This window comes from Centrocercus urophasianus, unplaced genomic scaffold, assembly GCF_019232065.1.
Source record: "Centrocercus urophasianus isolate 14NV4802_14NV808 unplaced genomic scaffold, USGS_Curo_1.0 seq_21, whole genome shotgun sequence".
NCBI classification, from domain to species: Eukaryota; Metazoa; Chordata; class Aves; order Galliformes; family Phasianidae; genus Centrocercus; species Centrocercus urophasianus.
The window spans coordinates 1,404,524-1,428,029 of NW_024884767.1; the positions used below are offsets into that span (position 1 = coordinate 1,404,524).

Here is a 23,506-nt window from a genome sequence, read left to right on the forward strand (position 1 = left end):
CCTTCCCTTCCCTTCCCTTCCCTTCCCTTCCCTTCCCTTCCCTTCCCCTTTTTTCTCCTTCCCCTTTCTCTTCCTCTTCCCCTTCCCCTTCTCCTTCCTCTTCGCCTTCCCCTTCCCCTTTCCCTTCCCTTTTTCTTCTTTCCTTTTCTTTTATCCTTTTTTTTTGTTTGTTTTGTTTTGTTTTTTAGTGCATGAGAGGCTCCCCAGGCTTTTTTTAAATTTACATTTCATTCCTTTCATTTTCTTTAATCCCTCTTTTTTTCCATGCTCTTCTCTTCTTCATTCAAACATCGATAGGTCAACAAAGCTTTCTTTTCCCCAAAATAACAGCTGAATGTTCATGTTTACATTTTGTTTTTAGAATGTAATTGAGAGGAAGAGCATAGGATTCTCTGGTTGTAAACAGTGAAAACACAAATGCTGAGGCAGACAGTCACTATGAAGACAACAGCTTTGATGAGAATGGAAAGGACTTATGAAGGCAAAACTCCCACTTAATTCCTGTCAGAGATGGAAAAATAGAAAGGGAAAATGAGGCAAAGAGGAGAAAGTTCATGCATGATTTTAGTTTTCCTGGTGAGATCTTGCAGCCTCGTCTTTGTTTAACAATACTTTCTTTTATCTAAACACTTCGGCATACAAAATGAATAATACTGCTTCTGTGGCAAGCAGATGGAAATGGAGTTTGTCCAAGGAGAAAAATTTTTCATCTGCTGCTGAGGAAAGAAAAGCTGGCTTTTCCAGGCTTCCCAGTTTTGAATGACAGTTCGGTTCTTGTTCCCGCTGGCTTCTTTGAGAATCTCAGCTGGAATGAATTGGAAAATCTTGACTCTGTTACAAACAACATGACTGCCAGATGGTGTCAGTGAGTTATGAAGTTACCACAGGATCTGGGGAGCAGACCAAAACTTGCATTTTGAGAGTGTAGGTCATGTTTTTGATGCCTGACTCCTGTCTTTCTCCAACTGTGAAATAACCTTCAACAAATCATCCCCTTGCTTGCCTGATTAAGCTGTGTTGGGTTTTCAAGAGAAGGTTTTTCAAATGTAGTTACTGATCTTGCCTGGGGAATACAGTAGAAAGACACCTGTATATAGAAGATTATCCAAGAAAGTAGGTTATGGTTAGGCTCCAATAGTTTTAGTGCATCCTGCACGTGAATTGGCCAATCCAATTTTTGCATTATAACAAAAAAAGATAAAAATTCATTTGTCTGAGCCCTACTTGGGTCTTGTTTAAAGGCAAAAAGGAATGAATATTTTAGCTGACAAAGTTATAGTGAGCTTATTGTAGAAATGTGAACAAATCACACTGTAGCCACATTAACTCTATGATAATCTGTAATTTTCTTACAGCAAGATATTCTATATTCCGACTACCTGTGAAGTAAATCCTTAAGACCTGTGGTCTCTATCTTGAAACAACAAAGATGCTCCTGGTGTTCTGTCTGATGTAGACATGTAAAAATACTAACTGTGAATTGGAAAAAGAGGTTGCCACAAGGAGAAGCAGAACAAGGGAGCTGTGAGAGAGTGTTCAGACATACTGTTGGTCACTCGGTAAAGAAATCAAGTTTACCTACACTTACTCCATGTGCAGAATACACATGAATATTCAGTAGTAATGTACTTAACTGTTGTTGTGCTTTGTCCAACTATTGCAGAAGCATAAGGGTTTGATATTCCATGACCCTTTAGGGAGCATGAGTCACCCTCAGAACAGTAGCCAGGCTTGCAATCAGTCAAACTAATTAGAGGTGCACTGCCCTCACTTCTGCTGGAGCATGACAGATCCCCCCTCACTGAGGTCTCCCTGCAAAGCTCTGCTTTGTACCAAATCCCAGAACTTAGAGCACAGATGTCATATTTCCTATCAGTCCTGATTACTTTAATCTGACAGTACCTAGTGGCTAGATTCTTCTTTCAAGGTTCCTTTATACTACTGGATTTTACAGTTCTTGGATAATGAAAGGTTTGTGTTGTACACGCTGAGAATTACTCAGTCATGGTATTAATGTAGCTTGTACTTTTATCCTAATTATATTCAACCTGAACCAACAAGCTAACGCTGATACTATAGAACCAGAGCTGGCACTCCTTTCCAAATGGTGATTGTTTCTTGGCACTTGAAACTAGCTGGAAAACAAAGCTATTGTCCCTTGGTTTCTTCCTGAAATGAACTAGAAGTTCATTGATGTAGTGACGCATTTTTCTGACTGCCAGGTTTAGTATCTTTTATCTGTTGTTTTTTTTTTTTCCCAAATATGTAAATATTTTGTTGCAAGTGTATTTATAAAAATTTCATGCAGCAGAATTACATATGATAGTTGTGCTTTTATGAAAAAAAAACAGAACAAAGTTGTAGAGTTCTGCATTACTGAAGTAATTCCAGTTAATTATGATAGAGTTTGATCTTCTGTGAAGTAAATTAGAAGTTACCCTGCTGATGTCATTGCAGTGATTGTCTGTTTACACTTTGGCGTAAGAACAGATATATTAAAATTGTAAGGAAAAATCCATCTATTTAAAAATATACCAATTTCGTTGTGAACAGTCTTTCAGTAGGTCTCTTTCTGCTCCTGGACATCTCCAGTGTTGGGCTCCCAGCAAGATTTTATCGTTATCCTGTCACTTTAAAGTAATCAGTTATAGCCGGCAGCAGTGCTAGTCTTTCTCAATGTCTGTGCCCGTCTGCTATTTTCAGTTTGCTGCTGGCAGTGGGGGCAAAGGACAATGAGTCTGCACACAGTAAATCCACATCGTATGAATACTCATAGAGACATCCAAAACCTGACTCCGGATGTACGTGTAGTTTTCCCTTCACGTCTGATATTTTTAATCCTTCATTAAATTTTTATTGTCCCTTCACTAATTAAACTTTTTTTGCTCTTCATTAGAGCATTTTCATTTCAGATATCTCTAAAAATTTTCCTTTTTCCTAGCCATTATGCCATATCCCCAGCAATTTCTGTCTTCACTGACATATCTTCTTACTTGATGCTTCTCCCTTAACCTTCCACGTGAGCATTTCTTGTTCTTCCTACGTTTGTCTTTTCTGCTTCCCTGTGTTTCCTTCAAACACATCTCTCTTCAGTTTTTCTTGTTTGTCATTTACAGACTGAAAGATCTTCACTGTGTAGTTATTCTAAAGATGAAGAGAATTTGCTAGGAGACTTCAGTCCATTGATTCTTATTGCTTGTAGTGATAATATAAACTACATCTGGAGAACACCATCAGTTATATATGCTGGTGCTGGGAATCTAGATTTAGAAAGAAGTCAGCTTCCTTCCTTCCATGCTTGAAAAAAGGTTTCCAGTTTCAGATATGTACTTGGTCAGAGGATTAGTTTTCTGTGCATTTGTAATGATGCAGAGCCATGCAGGCTTTGGGAGTGCTGCTGCTGGTCAGCCAAATGTGCCTGCCTCATCTTTTTGAGCAATTTTCCCATTTCCTTAGAGCAATAGGGAGAAACTAATAAAATTGGTCCAAATGTATTCGGCAAAGTCTGTCACAAGGGATTAATATTACATTTATCATGTACTCCTCTTATTCCTCTTCACATGGCAATCAGAACTCCGAAGCCAGTCTCTCAATAGTTGTTTTCTGCTAGTTTTTTTTTTTCTTGCCTTCTAAGCAGACACCTGAAAATTTGAACTTGGCTGCATTTTGAGAGCTGAACTTAGGTGAAATTATTCTTACAGGTAGCACGTATTGGTCTGTTGAAGTTGGAGATTTTTGAAGATCTCAGCAGGTTCTTCATGATTACTCCTTGTACAATTCCCTTGCCTAACCAATTGATCAGCATTTTACTGTGGAGTGATGGCATTGGTGGACAAAGAAGAGGTAACTGATGGACCTGCTAGGCCATTGACGTGGTCCTATAACACATCCTTTTCTCTGCACTGGAGAGAGATGATTTGAAGGCTGGACTATTCCACAGATTAAGAACTGATTGGATGTTTGCAGCCAGAGGGTTGTAGTCAGTGGCTCTGTGTCCAGTTGGAGGCTGGTCACAAGTGATGTACCATAGGGGTATATCTTGGGACCGGTGTTCTTCAGCATCTTTATCAATGATATAGAGAATGGGACTGAAGGTACTCTCAGCAAGTTTGCTGATGACACCAAGCTGAATGGTGCAGTAGATACAGTGGAAGGAAGAGATGCCATACAGATGACCCTGGCTTGAGAAATGGGCATATGAGAACCTGCCCTCATGGCCCAGCTCTATCCTGGACTGCATCAAAAGAAGCATAGGCAACGGGTCAAGGGAAGAAAACCTGTCCCTCTACTCTGCACTGGTGTGGTCTTACTGGGAGTACTGCATCCAGATATAGAGCCCTCAGCATAGGAAAGACATCCACTCGTTGGAGCATGTCCAGAGGAGTGCCACAAAAATGGTTCAAGATATGCAGCACCTCCACTATGAGGTCAAGTTGAGAGAGCTGGAATTGTTCAGCCTGGAGAAGAGAATGCTCTTCTGAGACCTGAGAGTAACCTTTCTGTATCTAAAGGGGAGCTACAAGAAAGAAGGGGGCAGACTTAGCAGGGTCTGTTGTGATAGGGCAAGGGGAAAAGGTTTCAAACGCAATAAGGGCAGATTTAGGTTGGATATAAGGAAGAGGTCTTACCTTACATAATGGGATGGGGAGGCACTGGAACAGGTTGCCCACAGATGTGGTGGAAGTCCAAGGAAGGCCAACTGTAAGGTGTTGCCCTTGGGTTGGGGCAATTCTAGTTATTTGTATGGACTGGGAGAAGAATTCATGGAAGGTAGCCCAGCTGAGAAAGACTTGGAGATTCTAGTGGGCAAAAAGTTGGATATGATCCATCAGTGTGTATTGCAGCCCTAAAGACTAGCTGTATCCTGTGCTGCATCAACAGAAAAGTGGCCAGCAGGGAAAAGGAGGTGATTGTCTAATTCTGCTCAGGTCTCATGAGAACCCATCTGGAGTACTGTATATAGGCCTGGGGCTCCCCAGCTCAATAAAGATGTGGAGCTGTTGGAGGAGGTCAAAAGGAGGGCCATGGTTAAAAGGAGGGACAGAGGGTTGGAGCACCTCTCTAATGAGGTACAGGCTGAGGGAACTGGTGGTCTTTGGCCTGGAGAAAAGAAAGTTCTGGAGCTCTGGGGGAACACAGTCCTCCACTACTTGGGGTGAGCTTAAATGCAGGAGGGAGACTAAGTTTTTACACTGTCTGAAAAGGGCAGGATAAGGTAGAATGGCTTTAAACTGGAAAGAGTGGAGATTTAGGGTAGATGTTAAGCAGAAATTCTTTACTTGGAGGGTGCTGAGGCCCTGGCACAGCTGCCCAGAGAAGTTGTGAATGCCCCCTCCCTGTAGGTGCTCCACGCCAGGTTGGATGGGGTTCTGGGCAGTGTCATCTGCTGGGCAGCCCTGCCCAAAGCAGGAGATAGGAACTAGGTAATCTTTAATGTCCATTCTAACCTCAACCATTCTGTGATTCTGTGATGTACTCAAATATTTTCCAAATAAATTATGTTCTCACGTTTTAGCTCCCTTTTGTCTGCCTGGGTTATTCAATGTTTCCTGACATTGTTTAAATGGAGAATGTTTCCTCTCACTTAAGAAAATTTAAAGAAAGGGAGGAGGAAATGTTTTGGGAGTTTCCCGTGACAAAACTTAGAAATTATATAACTACCACCTGTAATAAATCTACATATTTCTTGTTAAACCTCACTGGCACATCTAGTTGTTTTTCTTGCTTTCTGCTGCCACTGTCACAGTCTTTTGACTTCTGGGCAGTGATTCTAAATCCAACATCCTTTCTTTTTTTGATTTTTCACTCAGCTGGATAGGTTGCTTCTAAAGCACTTTCATACTGCAGCACAGCTTTTCTAGCTGCTCCTGGCAAGGGAATTTGTATGTACTTTCTGAAGAAAACAGTACCATCTAGTCTTGTGGGTGGCACTGATCAACAGGCTGGTTATGAATTTACTTAAAATGTAATCATGCTGAACTTGATACTCTTCAGCTATAAAAGAGATGATGTTTAACCCTGATAAGCAGGTAAGCACCACAGTTGCTCTCTTACTCCCACCCAGTTCTCTTTCAGTCCAAAATTAACAAACTTGTGAGCCAAAACAAAGAGGGTCGCACAGCACCTGCTCAGTGATGCGTAACCAGTTCCCAGGCAATGACAGCATCTGGCCAGCTCCCCCAGTCTATCGTTCTGTATGACACCACATGGTATGTGACATCCCCTTGGCCACTTGGGTCAACTGTGCTAGCTTTTTTCCCTCCCAGCTCCTTGTTAGCTCCCAGCTCCTGCCTGGCAGAGCAGTGTCAAAAGCTGAAAAGTCCTTGGCTCTGTGCAGCACTGCTCAGCAGTAGGTAGAACATCAGTGTGTTACCTCTTGCTGCACTGCTCTACTGCTGTGAATTAAATAAGTGATGGTGACCACTGTGCTTTTTAAGAGCTGAGAACTTCATATATCCTATTCTTATCCTTTGTGACTCCATGGCAGCCCTCCTGCTTAAATCATCAGCTTTTTTTTATGTATATGTATGTATATAATATATATATGTATATATATATTTATATATGTGTATAATATTTTTATATATTTTCACAAGTGATTTTGTTCTGTAAATATTAAATACAAAGCTGCACCTTTTCGACCTAAAGACAATAATGGACTTACAAATAAAAATTGAATTTATTCCAGGAAATCTTAGATAATTTCTCTGCTTAAGCCAACTGTAAATTGGAATAAAACTAACAAAACTTTAGGCTAATGTGGACTCTAAAATACATTAGAGTTATGTACCGTTCCATAAAGAATTCAGTCACAATTCAGTCAGTGTCAAACTGAAGTCCACCAGATGGAAAGCTCAAAACTAGAGCAGCTCTTGTCCGACTGACTGCATTTCTTCTGAAATAGAGAAATTCCAATTGAAAGTCTCTTTGAATGCTGGTCTGCTACAAATTTTGAGCAGCTGTTTAAATGTAAGCCAGTATTGCAGCTTTACTTCTGCTTGCCAGCCTGTACTTCTACTTAGCAGAAATGAGGGATTGCTTCTGCCAGGCCTGGTGGGTGCTTCAGTCTGCCTTATGCTGAATTTGGTGGCATTTTTTTTGCTACTCCTCCTAGTGCTGGCATGGTGGGATACTGTCGGGTTAGAAGTGCTGAAGAATTAAGAAAATATATAAACAGGAGATAACAACGGATTAAAAATGTCACAAGATTAATCTAAAGCTAGACGTAGAGAAATTGCATACAAATACACAGTATGTCTAGATCTACCCATGTTAGCATTTTGACCTTTACATACCAATACTATAAATAAGTGTAATATCTAAGTGTATATTCATGTATAATGTCCATAATAGAGGTAGATCTAGTTACTTATCTACAAATGTTTCTTGGAATTGATAGTTTTATGGTGTGTTTCTATAATTCTGACAAACTTTCTACAAGAATTTAAGTGCATTAAATGATTTGTGATTTCCCTACATTCCTTAGGCCTTCTTTACACCTGTAACATCTTAGGAATCCATAGATCCCTGATATAAGCTGGAAAATAGATTACCTCTACAATTTTATTTTGAATTCCATATTTCTTCAGTGTTCTTTTCTTCTCACAATATAATAGAAGCAGATCATGCATTGTAATTAAAAAAAAAAAACCAAGCACAAAAAAAACAGCAACAACAAAAATAACGACAACAACAACAAAAAAAACAATGCTGAAATTTGGGGCTGTAAGACAGTGCCTGTTGAAACAACATTAATAGAGGGCTTTCTCTGTCCTATGGGAAAGACTGTCTCTTACGCAAAAACCCAGTCATTTTGCATTGACTAGCAAGAGCACAAACCATTGAGCTACTGAGGAGACGACGTGCTGACTAGCAGGTCAATGGAGATGATTCTGCCCCTCCATTCTGCTCTCGTGAGACTCCAGCTGAAGTACTGTGTCCAGTTCTGGGGCCCCAACACAAGAAGAACATGGAGCTGTCAGAGTGGGTCCAGAGGAGGGCCACAAAGATGATCAGAGGGCTGTAGCACCTCCCTTACAAAGACAGGCTGAGAGAGCTGGGGCACTTCAGCCCAGAAAAGGGAAGACTCCAGGGAGTACCTTATAGCAGCTTTCCAGTACCTGTAGGAAAGCTGGGGAAGGACTTTTTATAGGGGCATGTAGCCCTTATAAAGGGTTGAGGATGAGGAGAAATGACTTTAAACTGGAAGAGCGAAGATTTAGACTAGATATAAGGAAGAAATTCTTTACTGTGAGGGTGGTGAGACACTGGAACAAGTTGCCCAGAGAGGCTGTGGATGCCCCCTCCCTGGAAGCATTCAAGGCCAGGCTGGAAGGGGCTGTGAGCAACCTGGTCTAGAGGGAGGTGTCCCTGCCTATAATAGGGGGTTGGAACTACGTGATCTTAAAGGTCCCTTTCAGCCCTTACCATTCTGTGATTCTATGATTCTGACACTAATATTAATTATACTGATTAACTTAGTCTGTGCAGATTTTTTTTCCAGATTTCTCTTCTAGCTGAATTTTGATAACTTCATATTCCAAATGGTTTTGTATTAAAAGTCACTGGAGCAAACACTACTCTCTTGTAGTTCAGTTACATTCCTTATGCTTTCACTAAATAGTCGCATTTCTGTGCCCCAAATAAATAAATAAATATTCTTTGCCAAACAAGCTAAAATAGTTTCTAAAGCAGACATTTTGGACTGTGGTTAAAAACAAAAGCAAACAAACAAAAAAATTATAGAACAAATACAGTGCAGTACCTGGAACCGTTTGTACTTATCCTTGAGATACTTGTCCAACATTCAGTTTTCTTATCCAAATGTTAGCTTTTAGCTTAATACAAGCATTTTTGAAGTCTACTGCATGACCTACCTGTCCCTTCCTACCTTAAGATTTGTACATTATTCTATTCTTTGATATTCTGCTATATGAAGTGTCAAGATAAATTGGAGTTGTGTGTTTCTGTTCTTCAATTGTGGTCCCTTGTAGGATATTAGTCTGCCTTAAAAATAATTAAAATGCTATTAAATTAAATGTAGTGCCAGACAGCTGATCTGATTTATCAAGACAGTATCGATTGAATACGTCACTGTGTCAGACAAAAAGCAGATCATTCCTAAGAGACGAGTATCGAAGAAGAAATAAAGGGGTTGAGAAAGGAAAATAGAGAAACTCAGTAAAACAGTGGAGAAGAAAACAGTGTCCACCCTTGCAAGATAGTGACCTCAGTATTGGAACTAAATTGTTTTTCCCCTTTTTTAGTCACTGTAGGTTAAGAGATGATGAGGCATAATCTGTAACAGAAAGATGAAGTCATTTGGCTCGACAATAGATCAGCAGACAGAAGAGTAGATAAATTATACTCTTTCAGGTTCCCACTTTTGCATCCTGTTCTTTTCAACAGCTGTCAAAGTTTACTTAGGTGTTCATCGCTAATAGTGCACAAAAAGAAATGGGAAAAACTCACAGAACTGTATCCTTTCAGTTATTTGATTAAAATAGCTAACTGAAGAAAAAGCAAATATAATTGTTTTCCTTTGTAGGATTTTGAACTAAACAATGAGTTGAAAATGAATGTGTTAAATTTGCTGGAAGAAGTTTTGAGAGACCCTGATCTTCTACCACAAGAAAGGAAAGCTACTGCAAATATCCTGAGGTAAATACATTTCTGTAAAGTTCGTCTATCATGTGGAATAGATATGAGAACATGTATTATAGAATTCACATGATATGTTTTTCTCCAGAGTATTTGTTTTTGGAATATTAGTGTTTTATTTGCTGTAAGACATAAGAAATTTGAAGCATGTCATCCAGCAGCAAACAGAGCATACTTTCAGGTTGATCTGTAGTAATTGTGGCTAAGTATACACACATTGCACATGTTGTACAGTAGGATTAAAGAACAGTTAACCAAAGAATAATTTGGATATCTTCAAAATGGACTTGGGAAAACTTGTCTATGTCTATTACGAGGAATGTTTTAAAATTCCTTCGTAACTTCATGAGTCTACACAAACATCAGGTATCAGATCATGCCAAGTTTTATTCAGAACACTGTCTCTTAAAAAAATCTGGCAGCTACTGGTTCAGTCTTTATGTGGTAGGGAAAAGTGCTGTCTAGTAAAGCAGGAAGACCATTCCCCTGTAAAACCTTGAATAACTCTTATCTCAGTAATGAACAATCAGTGCTACTAAGTTCTTGGGAGGCTGTTGGCAGTCTAACGTGTCATGACAGTCACTAGACCACGCTTGCACTTTCCTTTGTGTTGACAGTTGTGTCTTTACTACTGTGGGTAGCTTAGGGAGAGAAATTCTTGTTTAATTAGTGCCACAGAATGAAAGATCCTTAAACTCCTGCATAACCAGAATTATTTAACTTGTGTTTCAAACACCTTATTTTGAACTTTAGGGTTGTTGTTTGAGAACTAAGTGTCCAGTCATGCCAGACAAAGCCTCGCATGCATTTATAATTGAAAACAATTCATTATAGTAAGTATGAATGTTTTATAGTAGCATTTTTTCGTGTAAATTATTCTACATTACACGAAACAGTAAACATGTGGAGATAAAATAACTGTTAAAATAAGACAATGAAAAAACACAGATAAACCTATGATACGCCTAATATTTTCCTCGGTATTCTGCTGGATAGCTAACAAAGATGCAATCAGTGCTGTGTGTCTGAATTTTCTAAGAACAACTGACCGTTTTCCCATCCAATATTTATGTGAAAAAGAATATCAGAAGAGTAACACTGTATTGTTGATGGTGAAAAGAAAATACTGGAGAAAAGAAACAGAGTTCTTAATATAAGTTTGTGCTAAAAGGACCCTACTTCATTTTTATGTGAACAGAAATATATCTTTTTGTTAATGATACTGTGTGTGCTGTTATTCGCAGTATAAAAAGAAGTCAATTCCATGTATTTCCTTGGAAGAAAGTACAAAAAGAGCACAAAGGGATTAATTTGTTTTACTGTAGCAGAATATAATAATACATAGGTGGTAAAGGCTGTGCCAGATTGCTCCTAGTGGAGAAAGTTACCTTAAGATCTTTAGCTGTGAGTATGTGAAAATGTGAGTATTCCTGACAAAGTAGGGGAACAAACTTGTAAGCGTGCAAGTATACCATATTGTTATCAATATCCTATATCCAGTTTCAAATTAGCCAGTTTCCTTTAAATGTTGCACCCAAAAATGAGATGTTGGTAATTAAGTGTAAACTGCAAGTTGACCCCAGTTATGTAAATGCTGCTATTCTATGAAATGGTGCATATCTTTTTTCATCTCTTTACTTTTTAATAGTTGCTGTTGTAGTATCTAAACACACTGTATATAGTAGTGGCTGTTGTGTGATTTTCAGTGTTTTTTTGTGAAAAACAAAAAAAATTAAAGTCTTTAAGAAGTAAAAGTTCTGCAGGTTATGAATAGAAGCAAATAGGACTAACAAAAGAAAACGATATTTGTAAATTAAAATTCTAGTAAAAATGAAAACTGTAGGCACAGAAATTGAACCAAAAAAAATTTTAACTCGTTTAAAATTTTTTGTAGAACAGACTCTTCTCTAAAAATCATTCTTTTATAGCCACTATCCTGTGTTACTGGGAAATATTATGGCACTTTACAAGAAAGCAAATAAAGCAAAACTAAGATGATCTATTCAGGTTCTTATTAAGAGTTTGTTTTGGAGACAGGAAGAGAATGAAGATTTCCTGAGACAAGGTCTTCAATAAAGCTATCTTTCATCAGGATTTGCAGGTGCACACCTTCATCCTATCAAAATTTTCAAACAAAGTAGTTTGATTATAGGTTTCATCATATATTATGGTCACAAATATTTGGTTACAACCCTCAAACTAGCACTAGAAAAAAAGACTTTGGTGGGTCAGCACTTGGAGCTAGTCTTTTTGACTAAAAGAGGCATGAATTATCTACTTGCCTTCAAAATGAGATAAAATTTAAGCTTTGCCTGTCAGTGATAATCAGAATTCCTGCATTACTTTTCAAGACAAGCGGTGTTGCATCCTGAAACACTATGTTGAATATTTCCTTCCATACTGCCTAGTCCAGTAAAAATTAGTGACCCAGTGTTTTTGTCTCAATGGTCCAGAAAACTTCTGTGTTCCATTTTCTGTGTTCTGTTTTCTGTGGTAACCATGTTTCTGTAGCAGCTGAAATTACTTCTGTTTCATTGTCATGTATTTATTATGTATACAAACCTTTGTACACTCTCAAATATAAATATGCTTCAGGTGAAAACTAGTACAGAAATAATAACTTTCATCATGCAAACTGTTGTTAAGTTGCAGTGGATAGAGCCTCAGAATGTAATCTCCATGTTAAAAAATGTTAGTAAATGAAAATATACTGCCCCAAAGACTTACTCTGAGGTAAACAAAATCTGAAGTTTCGGAGCTCTCTCTTCACCCACAAAGGAGGCAGCTGTTTGTCAGACATGTCAAATTTGTTAAGTCAGCTGTTTAGGATAAATTAATTTTCCAGGAATGGGACTGCTTTGTGACCTTGTGAGAAAGACTGTGTTGGAGCAATCCTGATTTTGGATGAAAATCATTCAGCTAGGATGAAATACTCAGATGTGTCATATGTCTCATTCTTTCACTAAGAGAAGGAACTCTGATTCTGAAATCACCTCAAGAAAATGGGTTGCATGCTAATTAGGAGCAGTTTCTCTGCTTTTGAAAGGCACTATAGTTACTCTCAAATATGTGTTCTCAACTAGTTTATATGGTTAACTGAAAAGAGGAAATTATAGGACTCCAGGAGTAATCTGCAATTAAATTTTTTTGTGTGTAACTGTAAATCTGTGGTAATGACAGAAGGTTGCACATTCCTTTACTTTTCCACAAGTCTTCATTTTTATTGCACATTATTAACAAATAAGTGCTTATAAGCATTAAAAAAGTAATAATAAAAATTGTTAGTCCTATTTGGTTGACCTGTTCTCCCATGGAGGCTTCTGTCTGCCTCTGGAAGCATGTCCTCAGGAAAACCAGCTAGACATGTTCCCCTCTAATTCACCAGTTTCTCAGCTTGTTAGTGGATTCACAGGTCAAGCCAACTCCAGACTGTTCTTTAGAATCTTAACTTTTAATAATCCAAAATATAAAACTGAGTAATGGATTCAGTTAAGGATTTGGTTTTCCGGCCAGTTGAAAAGACCCTTGCTCGATTTTGGAACTGATATCATGAAGAATGAGAAACCAATAGAGGCAGAAAAGACATTATCCGCATGTCTGCATGCTATCTAACAACATAATTATATGAACCAAGCACATATCTAGGCTTTCTATTGCTAGACAAAGAAAACTTTCTGTTTGCACTGTGCTCAAAGATACAAGCACTAAAAACAAAGACACTACTGGTGCAAAAAGCAGACACAGTAACACAGAGGTGGTTCTTCCCCCTTCATTATTATCTGATGCCTTCTGCAGTGCTGTTTCTGCTTATGGAACTAGGTCAAGAGAAATGTTTAACTGGGGGTTTTCTCTATGCATTGTCTCTGAAGATTTCTGTTTCTTGTAGAAGAAACAACCAAGACTGTTAGTCTTACAAATTGTCAGGTTTTCAGCAAACACTCCCATACTACACCAAGGTGTTATAAAGAGGTATTGTGTTCAGTACCGATGTATCTCTCAACATTGTGACTTTTATCCGCATATGATTACAGATTTTCTATCATCTGCTAACATGGTAGATTAGAGGCAACATCCTGAATGCTAAGAGGCCCGTAATGAAAGAAAGGTTGTTTCATGAGTTTCTTTAAGTGCCTGTAGGTTACAGTGACAAGATGAGAGAAAAAAATACTACGGTAAGGCTCACTTCTATCTGAAGAACCTATCTATGAAACAAGCTGTAGACAGCTGGTGAAGCACCCCTTCCAGTGTAATTCATAGTCTGTCAAGTAAGAAGGAGTTTCTGTCCATCAGAATGGTCTAAAATTAGGCATGCTGACTTTTCCTCTGGAGATTGTAAGACACCTTCCTCTCTCTAACAATTGCAGAATATAGGCACTGACTTAAGGAAGATACGAATTCTGTCATAGGTATCCAAAAGACAGACATCTTTCTTGCTGTAGAAACTGGTAGGGCTGTTTCAAGGTACTGTGCTCCTCTTGAGCTCAAGTACCCTTGTTTTGGACAGATGCTGCTCAGTCCATCACCACCATATAACTCTCTAGCTGTTACTTGTTTGGTTTTCTTTGAGGTGGAGGGCTCCCAGCTGATAATACTTAAGGGTTCTATAAATTACCCAAAGTTTTTTGCTTTACTACATATCAGTTTGAAGACCTGACAGTACAGTTTATGTGTAAAAGCCCAGATTTATGAGAAGGTTTTGATGAAACTTTTGGTCAGAAGTTTTTCTTGTGAGAGGATGAAAACAGCAAGTAGGAGTGAGTCAGTTAACATACCCTCGATGAAGATAAGTCATCCAGTTGTTACATGGGTTTCATAAAATAGGTTTTCTAGTTGTTCTGAAGAGGTGCTTACTGTCTGCTTTTAGATCTAAAATACATAGACATAAAAAAAACGTGTATCAGAATTCTTCACTTTCATTCTATCTCTCCACTGTAGTTCTTAGTTTCCCTTTTTATAGTTTACTCTCAGTTCAGAAAAGCAGAAAAATTCAGAGTGAGGAACAGCATTTCTTATTATAAACATATTGTTCAAGAACTTTGAGAGTCTGCATATGAGATTATGCTTGGGCTATCTCTTTGTAGGAGCCCGAGTGTCTGAAAGCTTTGGGACTTTGTCAGCCATGGGGCATGCAGAGCAAATAACTCTTTTAGGCCACATAGTTTTCAGAAGCATACACTATGTAGATTATCTCCTACAACTGACTGAACTGAGAGCATAGATGAGTATAACTGGCAGCTCTGGGCACCACATTAATTCATGCTACTGACATCCAGGCAAACAGGTTTGCTAACATAACAGGATGAAATTCTTTGGCTGTTTCTGTTATTGTTTACGATTCCTTCACAGTTTGATCATTTTTTTAAAGACTTCTGGAGTCTGCACACAGGTGTATGCCATGGACCATCTCCTTGAAGGATACTAGATAGAAATGCCTTGTTCTAGAAACTTACGTTGCCTGTGAGTTTACGTGTGTATGCACGAATACATTTCTTGAAAAAATCAGCTCCTTTTAATCATTTTTGTTAGCAGATACTAGAAGAGGAGGTAAGAATGGTTTCCTTGAGATTTAACTAGCCTTTTTCAGTAGCCCTGAAGTGACGATGAGCCAGGAAGGTGTAAAGTACTGCAGCAGATAACTTAGTTGGTGAATAGTATGTGGGGAAAAGGAAGTTCAAGAAACACTTTCTACTTTGTCTTCCTCAGTATGAATATAAATGGAACCAAGGAATATGTGAAGGTCTGATCTGTGACCAGTATTATACCCTGTATGATCTCACCAGACAATGCATTTTAGGCTGTATCACTTACTGCAGCTTTTAAAATATTTTGAAAAATATTGTATGTACAGTAAGAGAAATAAAAGACAGGTATTTTGGAACAAATTCTAGAGTTTTATGTTGAAAATTATTTGGGCTAGGTTTAAATGACAGCTACTAAGTGTAGGAATTAGAAAGTTATTTCCTACACGTTTACTTTCTTCATAAGAATTTTACTTTGTTCCTGTATGACGGCAGTGTTGTCACTCCATTCAGTCCTGCTGAGAGAGAGATTGTTTAATGGCCATGGCAAAATGTTTCTGTAGCTTTGCTTTCTTTTGTATCTATTTTCACATGATCCTGAGGTGCTTACCTGATTTCCAGGAGGTATTTAATGGCAACCGCCCAAGCAGAACTGAGGAGCACTCAGTCTGTGCTCCCAGACCTCTGTTGAAATTAATTGTCCCAAGGCCAGCAACAGTGCAGACTGAAATGGAAGCTACTACTGCTGTTACTAAGAAGTAATTTTATGCAGTCTAGAGAGAGGTGATGGCCCCTGAATATTTAAATATAGAACATTTATGCATAAAAGAATTTTTTTCATGAACTGTCTCTGTAGAGCAAGGGATTAAAAGTCTACATAAATACTGTGCATATCATGAAAGAAATATCAGAAAGTAAAGAAGGGAAAAAGTATTTTGAGCCTTTTGAGAATCTCGTGTCTCTTAATTTCTGTTAAGCAAAAAAAAATTTTCTGTATCAATGGTGAGAACTCCAACCTATATAAATATAAGGAAATCAGATTATGAGTTTACAATATTACTGAGAATACTTGGGACAGGAGAGCAAGCACTCTGTTTTTTTTTAATGCTAGGAATACGCATTCTTTTGCTACATGATGTGCAGTAGCTTTCTGAAGGCAGTCAGTCGTGAGATGCAGCACAAAACAAGCTGCTGAGGAAACACAGATTGTCAGTCTGTTTACAGTTACTGAGGCTGGAGAGAGCTGTTTTGTGAAGAAACCTTGTGTTTTCCTGAAGAAGTTGACATGCAGGATCCTACATGACTTGCCCATTAGATACAAACATTTCCTACTGTCACAAAGAAATGAGCATTTTCTCTGGATTTTATAGGCAAGGAGAATTCTTAGGTTCTTTTTCTGTATATCTTTACTAACCTAGTCCTTCAGTTTGGCAAACCAAAAGGAAACAACAGCAACTCACAGCAGAAGAACCTACTGTACTAAGCATTGATACTTCCTCCCCACCCACATAGTACAAATTCCATATTTTACACTCACTGATAAAGACTCTAGGCAATATAAGCTTTTTCTTTCAGTTCTCAAATGGCATATAGAAGGCTTATCTCTACAGAGCGCAGAAAGAGGAGCTATGAGAAAATACCTTCTCCAGTTGCTCTGTTCCATGGGACGATCAGTGAAACTGGATCTTCTTTGAAAACAGTTATCTAAACTTTCCTTGAAAATTCAATTGATAAATATTCTGTGAAATATTCTTCTGCAGAAAACTTGCCTCAGTGATTTCCAGCTGTCGGTGAATGTAGGTGAATTTAAACATAATGTTCAAATTTAATCTTCCTTAATCTGCATCAGTCCGGCAGTTTTTTTGCCCTATCACTGTTGTCTTTACAGCCAATCTTCTACACACTAGCATATTTTTATTTCTCTTAAAATATTCCTTCCTGTATTATATAAATCCAGCATATTCAAGGTTTGAGTCTATGCTTCCCATATACTTTATCAGACTTTTTGATTTGGACTCATACCATGTTGTCTTTGCCCTGCTGTGATGTTCAGGTCTGGTCATAGTACTGCAGCTGAAATTTAAGCAGTGCCAGTAGGGTAGAATTACACGTTACCTGTGCTTTATATGCAGTAATCTTGCAAGTTGAGATGTTACCTGCCTTTCTGGAAAGAGTATTACATTATAAAATAAAATCCCTTAAATCTTTCAAAAAGATCCTCCCAAGACTGACAACTCATTAAGTTCAGCACTGAGACCAATTGTTTGCAGAGTAAATACCATATATAAAAGGAGGGGATAAGATCTTAGAATGATGTACTAAGTTAATACATTAAAGAGAATAGGCTTAGGTAAATACTTGTTTCTTCTGCTGGGTTCATTTTTGACCCATTATTCTGAAATAATACTGCAGGATAATAATCATTGGTTCCGTAGGAGAATTGAAAACATGGTTTAACACTTGTGTTACTGAAAGCACAGCACGCACTTGCTACAAGTAAAATCTGTTGTTTGTTGTCTGCTTTTATGTTCAGAGCTCTTAGAGTAGGTCAGTGAAGAGGACAGTCTGGTGCAGTAAACAACACTTCCCAATGAATCACTCTTTCATTGTACTGGCTTTTCTTCTCAAATGTTGATTACCAAACATTTCTCCAAAACATCATTTAGCATACCATTTGAAAATCAGAGAAGAGGCTTGAGATGCAGTTCCTCTCTGTAACTGGCATTTTAGCTAACATAATGTTGATACATGATTTTATACATTACAGTGAAGTCAGGAAATTAGTTTTTAGGTCCAGTATTATTATTATTTTCAATTTGCATTTTTCAATTGCAGTCTAAGAATTTATATTAGGTGAACATGCTTCCTGTCTCAGAGGATTTCTCTTAACCATAGGTAATTTTCTTTATGTATGATATTTGCTGCTTAATTTTAGGGCTCTTTCTCAGGATGATCAAGATGATACCCATTTAAAAATAGAGGATATCATTCAGATGGTAAGTTCATCTTGAAATGTAAATATGCCTACAGAGATATAGCATATTTAAGTCATTAAATTGTATCACTTCTTCACCTTTGCAACTCAGGATAGATATACCATTATTTTATACCATGGATCTGCATTTCAGTTTAAAGAGAGAATTTGGTGCTCATATCAAAGATGGTTCGGTCAGAACTTAACGATTTGATGTTAATGAAAAGCAAAACAAAAAAAAGTGAAAGGTGAATGTATTTGAATTTAATAGATAAATATCTACCATCTCAGCAGCCATCAGAACCTTAGTTGTCTTTCACTGATGAGAACTGCCCTCCAAACCTGACAGTCGCCATCGTCTCCTAAGTATTAATACAGCTAAGTGTGTGAGCAATAAAAGGTTCCATGGAAAGTGGCACAGAATGCATAGACTTTAGTTAACTTACATAGATACTCATAACTTAGTATGTGCCTGTTTTCATGTGGGTTTCCAGCCTGATGTTTAACCTCACATTGTTAACAATTTTTAATTAATTCTTATTTCTCTGTCTCAAATAAGTTAATTACAATTCTATACTGAAAATGCGTATGAAGTCTTTAATACTGTGCTCTGAAGTACTCTTTTGATACAAAGGGAGATCCTTGCATGTTTTTCTTGTTTTTGCAGTCAGAGTGTCCAAAACCAGAGTGCTTTGAGACTTTGTCAGCCATGGAACTTGCAGAGCAAATAACTCTTTTAGACCACATAGTTTTCAGAAGCATACCCTACGAGTAAGTGTTCTCCCATAACTGACAGAAGTGAGTGCACGGATGAGTTATTAACTGATTCTGGGCACACTGGTTCATGCTACTGACATCCTGGCAAAGAGATTTGCATATATAAGAGAATTAAATCTTTTGATTGTTTCTGTTATTGCTTATGATTCCCCTATTGTTTAATCTTTTTTTGAAAGACTGAGGTTTTCCAATCTGTGCCTGTGAAAAAATCTGTGATGTAAGGTTTTGGGCTAGTGAAAGGTGAGTGTAGTATGGAAGTGCTCAGTCTCTGGGGAGGAGATGTCAAATCAACTTTCCTCATACAGCAGTTTACAATTCATATAATCACGTAAACTGATCAGACCAATTTCAAATAGGGTCATAATGCTGAAAAGTTATGGGAAAATTGGAAGATGGCATTAAAACCAGTATATATCTTTATAATACCTACAGCTTTATTTGTTAGCATTAATAATGTAATAATGAAGTGCTGGAACTAGTGTAGAGCTTTATAGTTATCTTCTAAAACTATGAAGTATACTCAAAATACATTCAGGCTACAGTTATAAACAAAGACTGTAATATGTTCATTAATTAAATTTTTGTTTTTGTTTTTTCTTTCCACTCATTATCTAGAGAGTTTCTTGGGCAGGGCTGGATGAAACTGGATAAAAATGAGAGAACACCCTATATTATGAAAACTAGTCAACATTTTAATGATGTAAGTACTTACGAATATGGATTGCCTTCTGGGAACTTTTTTGACACTGCCTGTGACCTCTGGAACAAAAATATCATTTTTACAACATTTTATAATTTCTTATCTAGCAGTGAGTGAATGCTATAGTCTTCTTCTGATTAACTTTTAAAATCAATGCATATAAAGATTCTCCTTTTTATTAATTGCTTCTCAGCATTTCAATAACTATAAAATAGACTAAAACATTTTAAACTATCCTAACCTGTCTTACGGCTTACAGAATAAAATAGTTTTTTTCATAGTGGAAACGTAAAACCAATTCAGTTTAATGAATGCCCTTTGAATCTCCATCTATTTGTTTGTTACCATTTTCTGTGAAGACATTCCAATCAGTGTTACTGCTGTCGGCTTGAGGATACACTGCATTGCATTTCTTACCCTTCTTTCATATGCTCATTTACATCCACTGTCCTACAACAGTTCAATGTGTACAATAGTTCTCAATATGCTTTTCTGATTTTATTAAGAACTGTAATTTCTGTTTTACATCAGTTATATTTTCTACCTTGTTTGTTAAATAATTGTTTCTAAAGTGATTATATTTAGATGTCCTCTTTCTTTGGTCAGATGAGTGCAGACTCAGATCCAAATCTCTTGTTACAGGTTATAACATCCCTTATACACGTTCATATGTTTTCTCTTTCAACTTTCCCACCTTTACATGCCAACAAAACATCCCACAAACACTCCATAACCGTGCATGCAGGTCTTTATCCGGTCAGAGTCATGAGCCATTCCTAGCCACGGACTTTTCCTCCAGTCAGGGTCGTCATTACACAGCCATCGTGCAGCTTTGTTTTTCTCTTCTGGAGGTGTCGTTGGTTCTCAGTGTTGCTTTCTCATTGCTTGCTTTGCAGTTTCTACTCTGAATAGTCTTTCTTGTATTCCCACAGATGAGTAACCTTGTTGCCTCCCAGATAATGAATTATGCCGATGTCAGCTCCCGGGCTAACTCAATTGAAAAGTGGGTAGCAGTAGCTGATATTTGTCGATGTATGCACAATTACAATGGTGTGTTAGAAATCACATCAGCCTTGAACAGAAGTGCGATCTACAGACTGAAGAAAACTTGGGCTAAAGTTTCCAAACAGGTAAGAAGGATGTCATTACACTTATAATTTCTAGATTGCTCTCATTGGTATGTTGTTCAGAGAGCAATGTGTTGTAGGATTCCTCTGATAGATATTTCTGCATTAGCAGTACTCATGACTTTTTTGCTTGAAGCATGAAGTTGTGCTGGTATGTCATGTCAAGGTGTTTTGTATTTAGTGTATCCTCTTTCTGCTGTTATTAATTATCTGTGAGAAAAAATCTAATTTCAGTGGAATTAGCACATCTGCTTTAAATGATTTGGAAGAACCTTAATGAGCAGTGTAAATCTCAGCTTTCTGCTATTAAAAACCATTTTATTATGGTGCTGTAATAGAGTGCAGAGGTCAGTAGGACAGAACCAATCACTTGTAAGTTAGGCAGTATTTGGATAAGGAGTTATTTGCAACCATTTGAAATGTCTCTCTAATGGACATGCAAGAAGTTGGGCTTTTATTCGTACTTTTCCTCCTCAATATGTTCCTGCAGTTATTGAAGAGCAGACAAGCAGCCCAAATAACGAAACCCATTTTCTGACTGTGCTGCATTCTCCAGTCAGCTTACTTTCATACGCATTTTATCTGTGGCTACTTTCTTTTGGTTGAAAATATGATAAAAATCCTCCAATATAAACTCTCGGGTAAGAGTTTACCTTTAAAAAAAAAAAAATTAAATATATGTATGTCTGCAATTTGTAAATGTAAAATGAACAAACACAAAGCCTAAAAGTTAATATTATTGCACTAATCTCTAGTGCTTATTAGAAACATTATCAGTATGTTTCATCAGACTCAATAAGAAGGTGACTGTTTCTGCCTACAACTTCCTATTAACTGGAATTTCCACTTCAAATATGATACGTTTCTCAGGATTCTCTGTTTTCTCATCTGTACCATAAATAAATAATGAAAACAGAATATATTTTCATTTGTGGAGTAACCAAGCTGTGGTGATGTCCAATGAAAAATCAGTCTTGTAAGGCCATAATGACTTTTCAAATATACATTCAGCTTTTATCAGAAACTTGATGCAAAACCAGTTTGGTGCAGGCTGTAAGACAGTAGTACATCTTTTACTGTCCCTAGTTTCAGCGAACCCAGCTGTGGAGCCTCAGCAACATGTAAAATCATGCCTCTAATATTGTTGTATACACAGTAAATTGACATGCTGCTCATTAATTTAACGAACGTGGTTGTTTTCTGAATTTGCAGGTTAAAACTATCGGTATAGATCTATATTCTGTGCATCACTGAAAAGAAAATCTTTAAGGATGCCTAACCTCCTGTTGCAGAAAAGCATTAGGACTACAGTTAAGCTAGATTTGTAGTACCTGTATTGTTACTTCCGAAATTGTGGTGAAGATGCTAAGTGAATTACATCTTCTTAAAAAAGTCTGATACCAGTCTTCTGCATGCAATGGCAATAATGTTTATAATGTGTTCTCCTTCTAGGCAAAAGCACTCATGGACAAGCTTCAGAAGACTGTGTCATCTGAAGGAAGATTTAAAAATCTTAGAGAAACACTCAAAAAGTATGCTTACCTACACAATACAATTATGTTATGTTACAAACAGTGGATAGTATATGTTACAGATGAAGTGGCTTTGATTAAGTTTTTAAAATTAATCAAATATTGGGTTGCACTTCTATTTAAAAATCTTTTACATTCTTTTTTTTTTCTATTTTGATTTTTTCTTTTTTCTCAATATCCTACAGTCAAGCACTCTGATAGATAAATATGATGTCTGCAGAGAATTACTGAAACAAATTCAACTGTTATTCTGTGCAGAGTTTTACTTATAAACTTTTTTAGTAAGTGTAAAACCAGGTTTATAAATAAATATTCTTATTCAGAAACAAGATTGAAAATTTTATTGCTCCAGATAGTTTAGGGCTGATGAATAAGCTTTAGTCAGATCAAAGACCCTTTACCCCTTTATCTTATCGCTGAATGGCCTGTAGCTGATGCTCAAAGGAACACAGTGCACAGAAGATCAGTATTTCCTCTCCTATATCCTTCCAGCCCTTCTAGTCTGCTGCTCTGGAAAACAGCCTGTATGTTTGTACAGTAGTTCCTGAATTTATAAAACCTATATTTTTACAAGTTCTTTATTTAAAAGTAGGCTTTCCAGAACGGAATATTAGAACTACTTTAAATGGTCATGAGTCAAGCAAAGAATTGAACTATTAGAATAATTAGAAATGATAAAAATATATACATTAAGTGTAGCTCTTGTTAAGCTAAACACCTTTCAGTCAGTGTAAAGCTTGCCTGTGCAAAATAATCATCCTTATAATACAAAAAATAATCATAATTAAGAGCTTAGCTAAGCAAAGACAGCAGTTTGCCTTCAGCAGTACATCCATGGTCCTTTTTTCTCATGCCAGAGCTTCAGAAAACCAGGTTTGCTGCTATTTCTTCTGCGATAAGAATCAGCAACTGTGGAGTAGTGATTGTTGCACCCTGGAAGCAGCATTCACTCTATTCCATTTTTCTGCCACCATGAAGAAAAGCTACTCCCAGTTTTCTAGAGCTGCTATCCTAGTTTTCCAGATCATCTTCCTGTCTTTTGTTTTCCTGTATTCACTGTTGATCAGGCTTAAAAAAAAAAACCTGAAAAAATGCTATGTATTTACACATACACGAAGGTTTATGTATGTCTCCACAGATGCATGCACACACATGCATATGGATCTTTGGTGGCCCTAGAAATCTTAGTACTGATGCATAAGAACACCATCCACTCA

The 23,506-nt window shown here is 37.4% G+C and overlaps 1 protein-coding gene across 2 annotated transcripts in view; it reads left to right on the forward strand.

The window, feature by feature from the left end:
• The window catches only part of RASGRF2 (Ras protein specific guanine nucleotide releasing factor 2), a 122,826-nt gene that overhangs the window by 92,724 nt on the left and 6,596 nt on the right, over positions 1-23,506 (forward strand). For both annotated transcript variants that reach the window (XM_042823091.1, XM_042823092.1), the window contains exons 19-24: positions 9,548-9,660; positions 18,115-18,175; positions 18,821-18,924; positions 19,546-19,630; positions 20,563-20,760; positions 22,210-22,289. In XM_042823091.1, the coding sequence (XP_042679025.1) occupies positions 9,548-9,660; positions 18,115-18,175; positions 18,821-18,924; positions 19,546-19,630; positions 20,563-20,760; positions 22,210-22,289 (641 nt within the window). The remainder of the gene's footprint in view (positions 1-9,547; positions 9,661-18,114; positions 18,176-18,820; positions 18,925-19,545; positions 19,631-20,562; positions 20,761-22,209; positions 22,290-23,506) is intronic.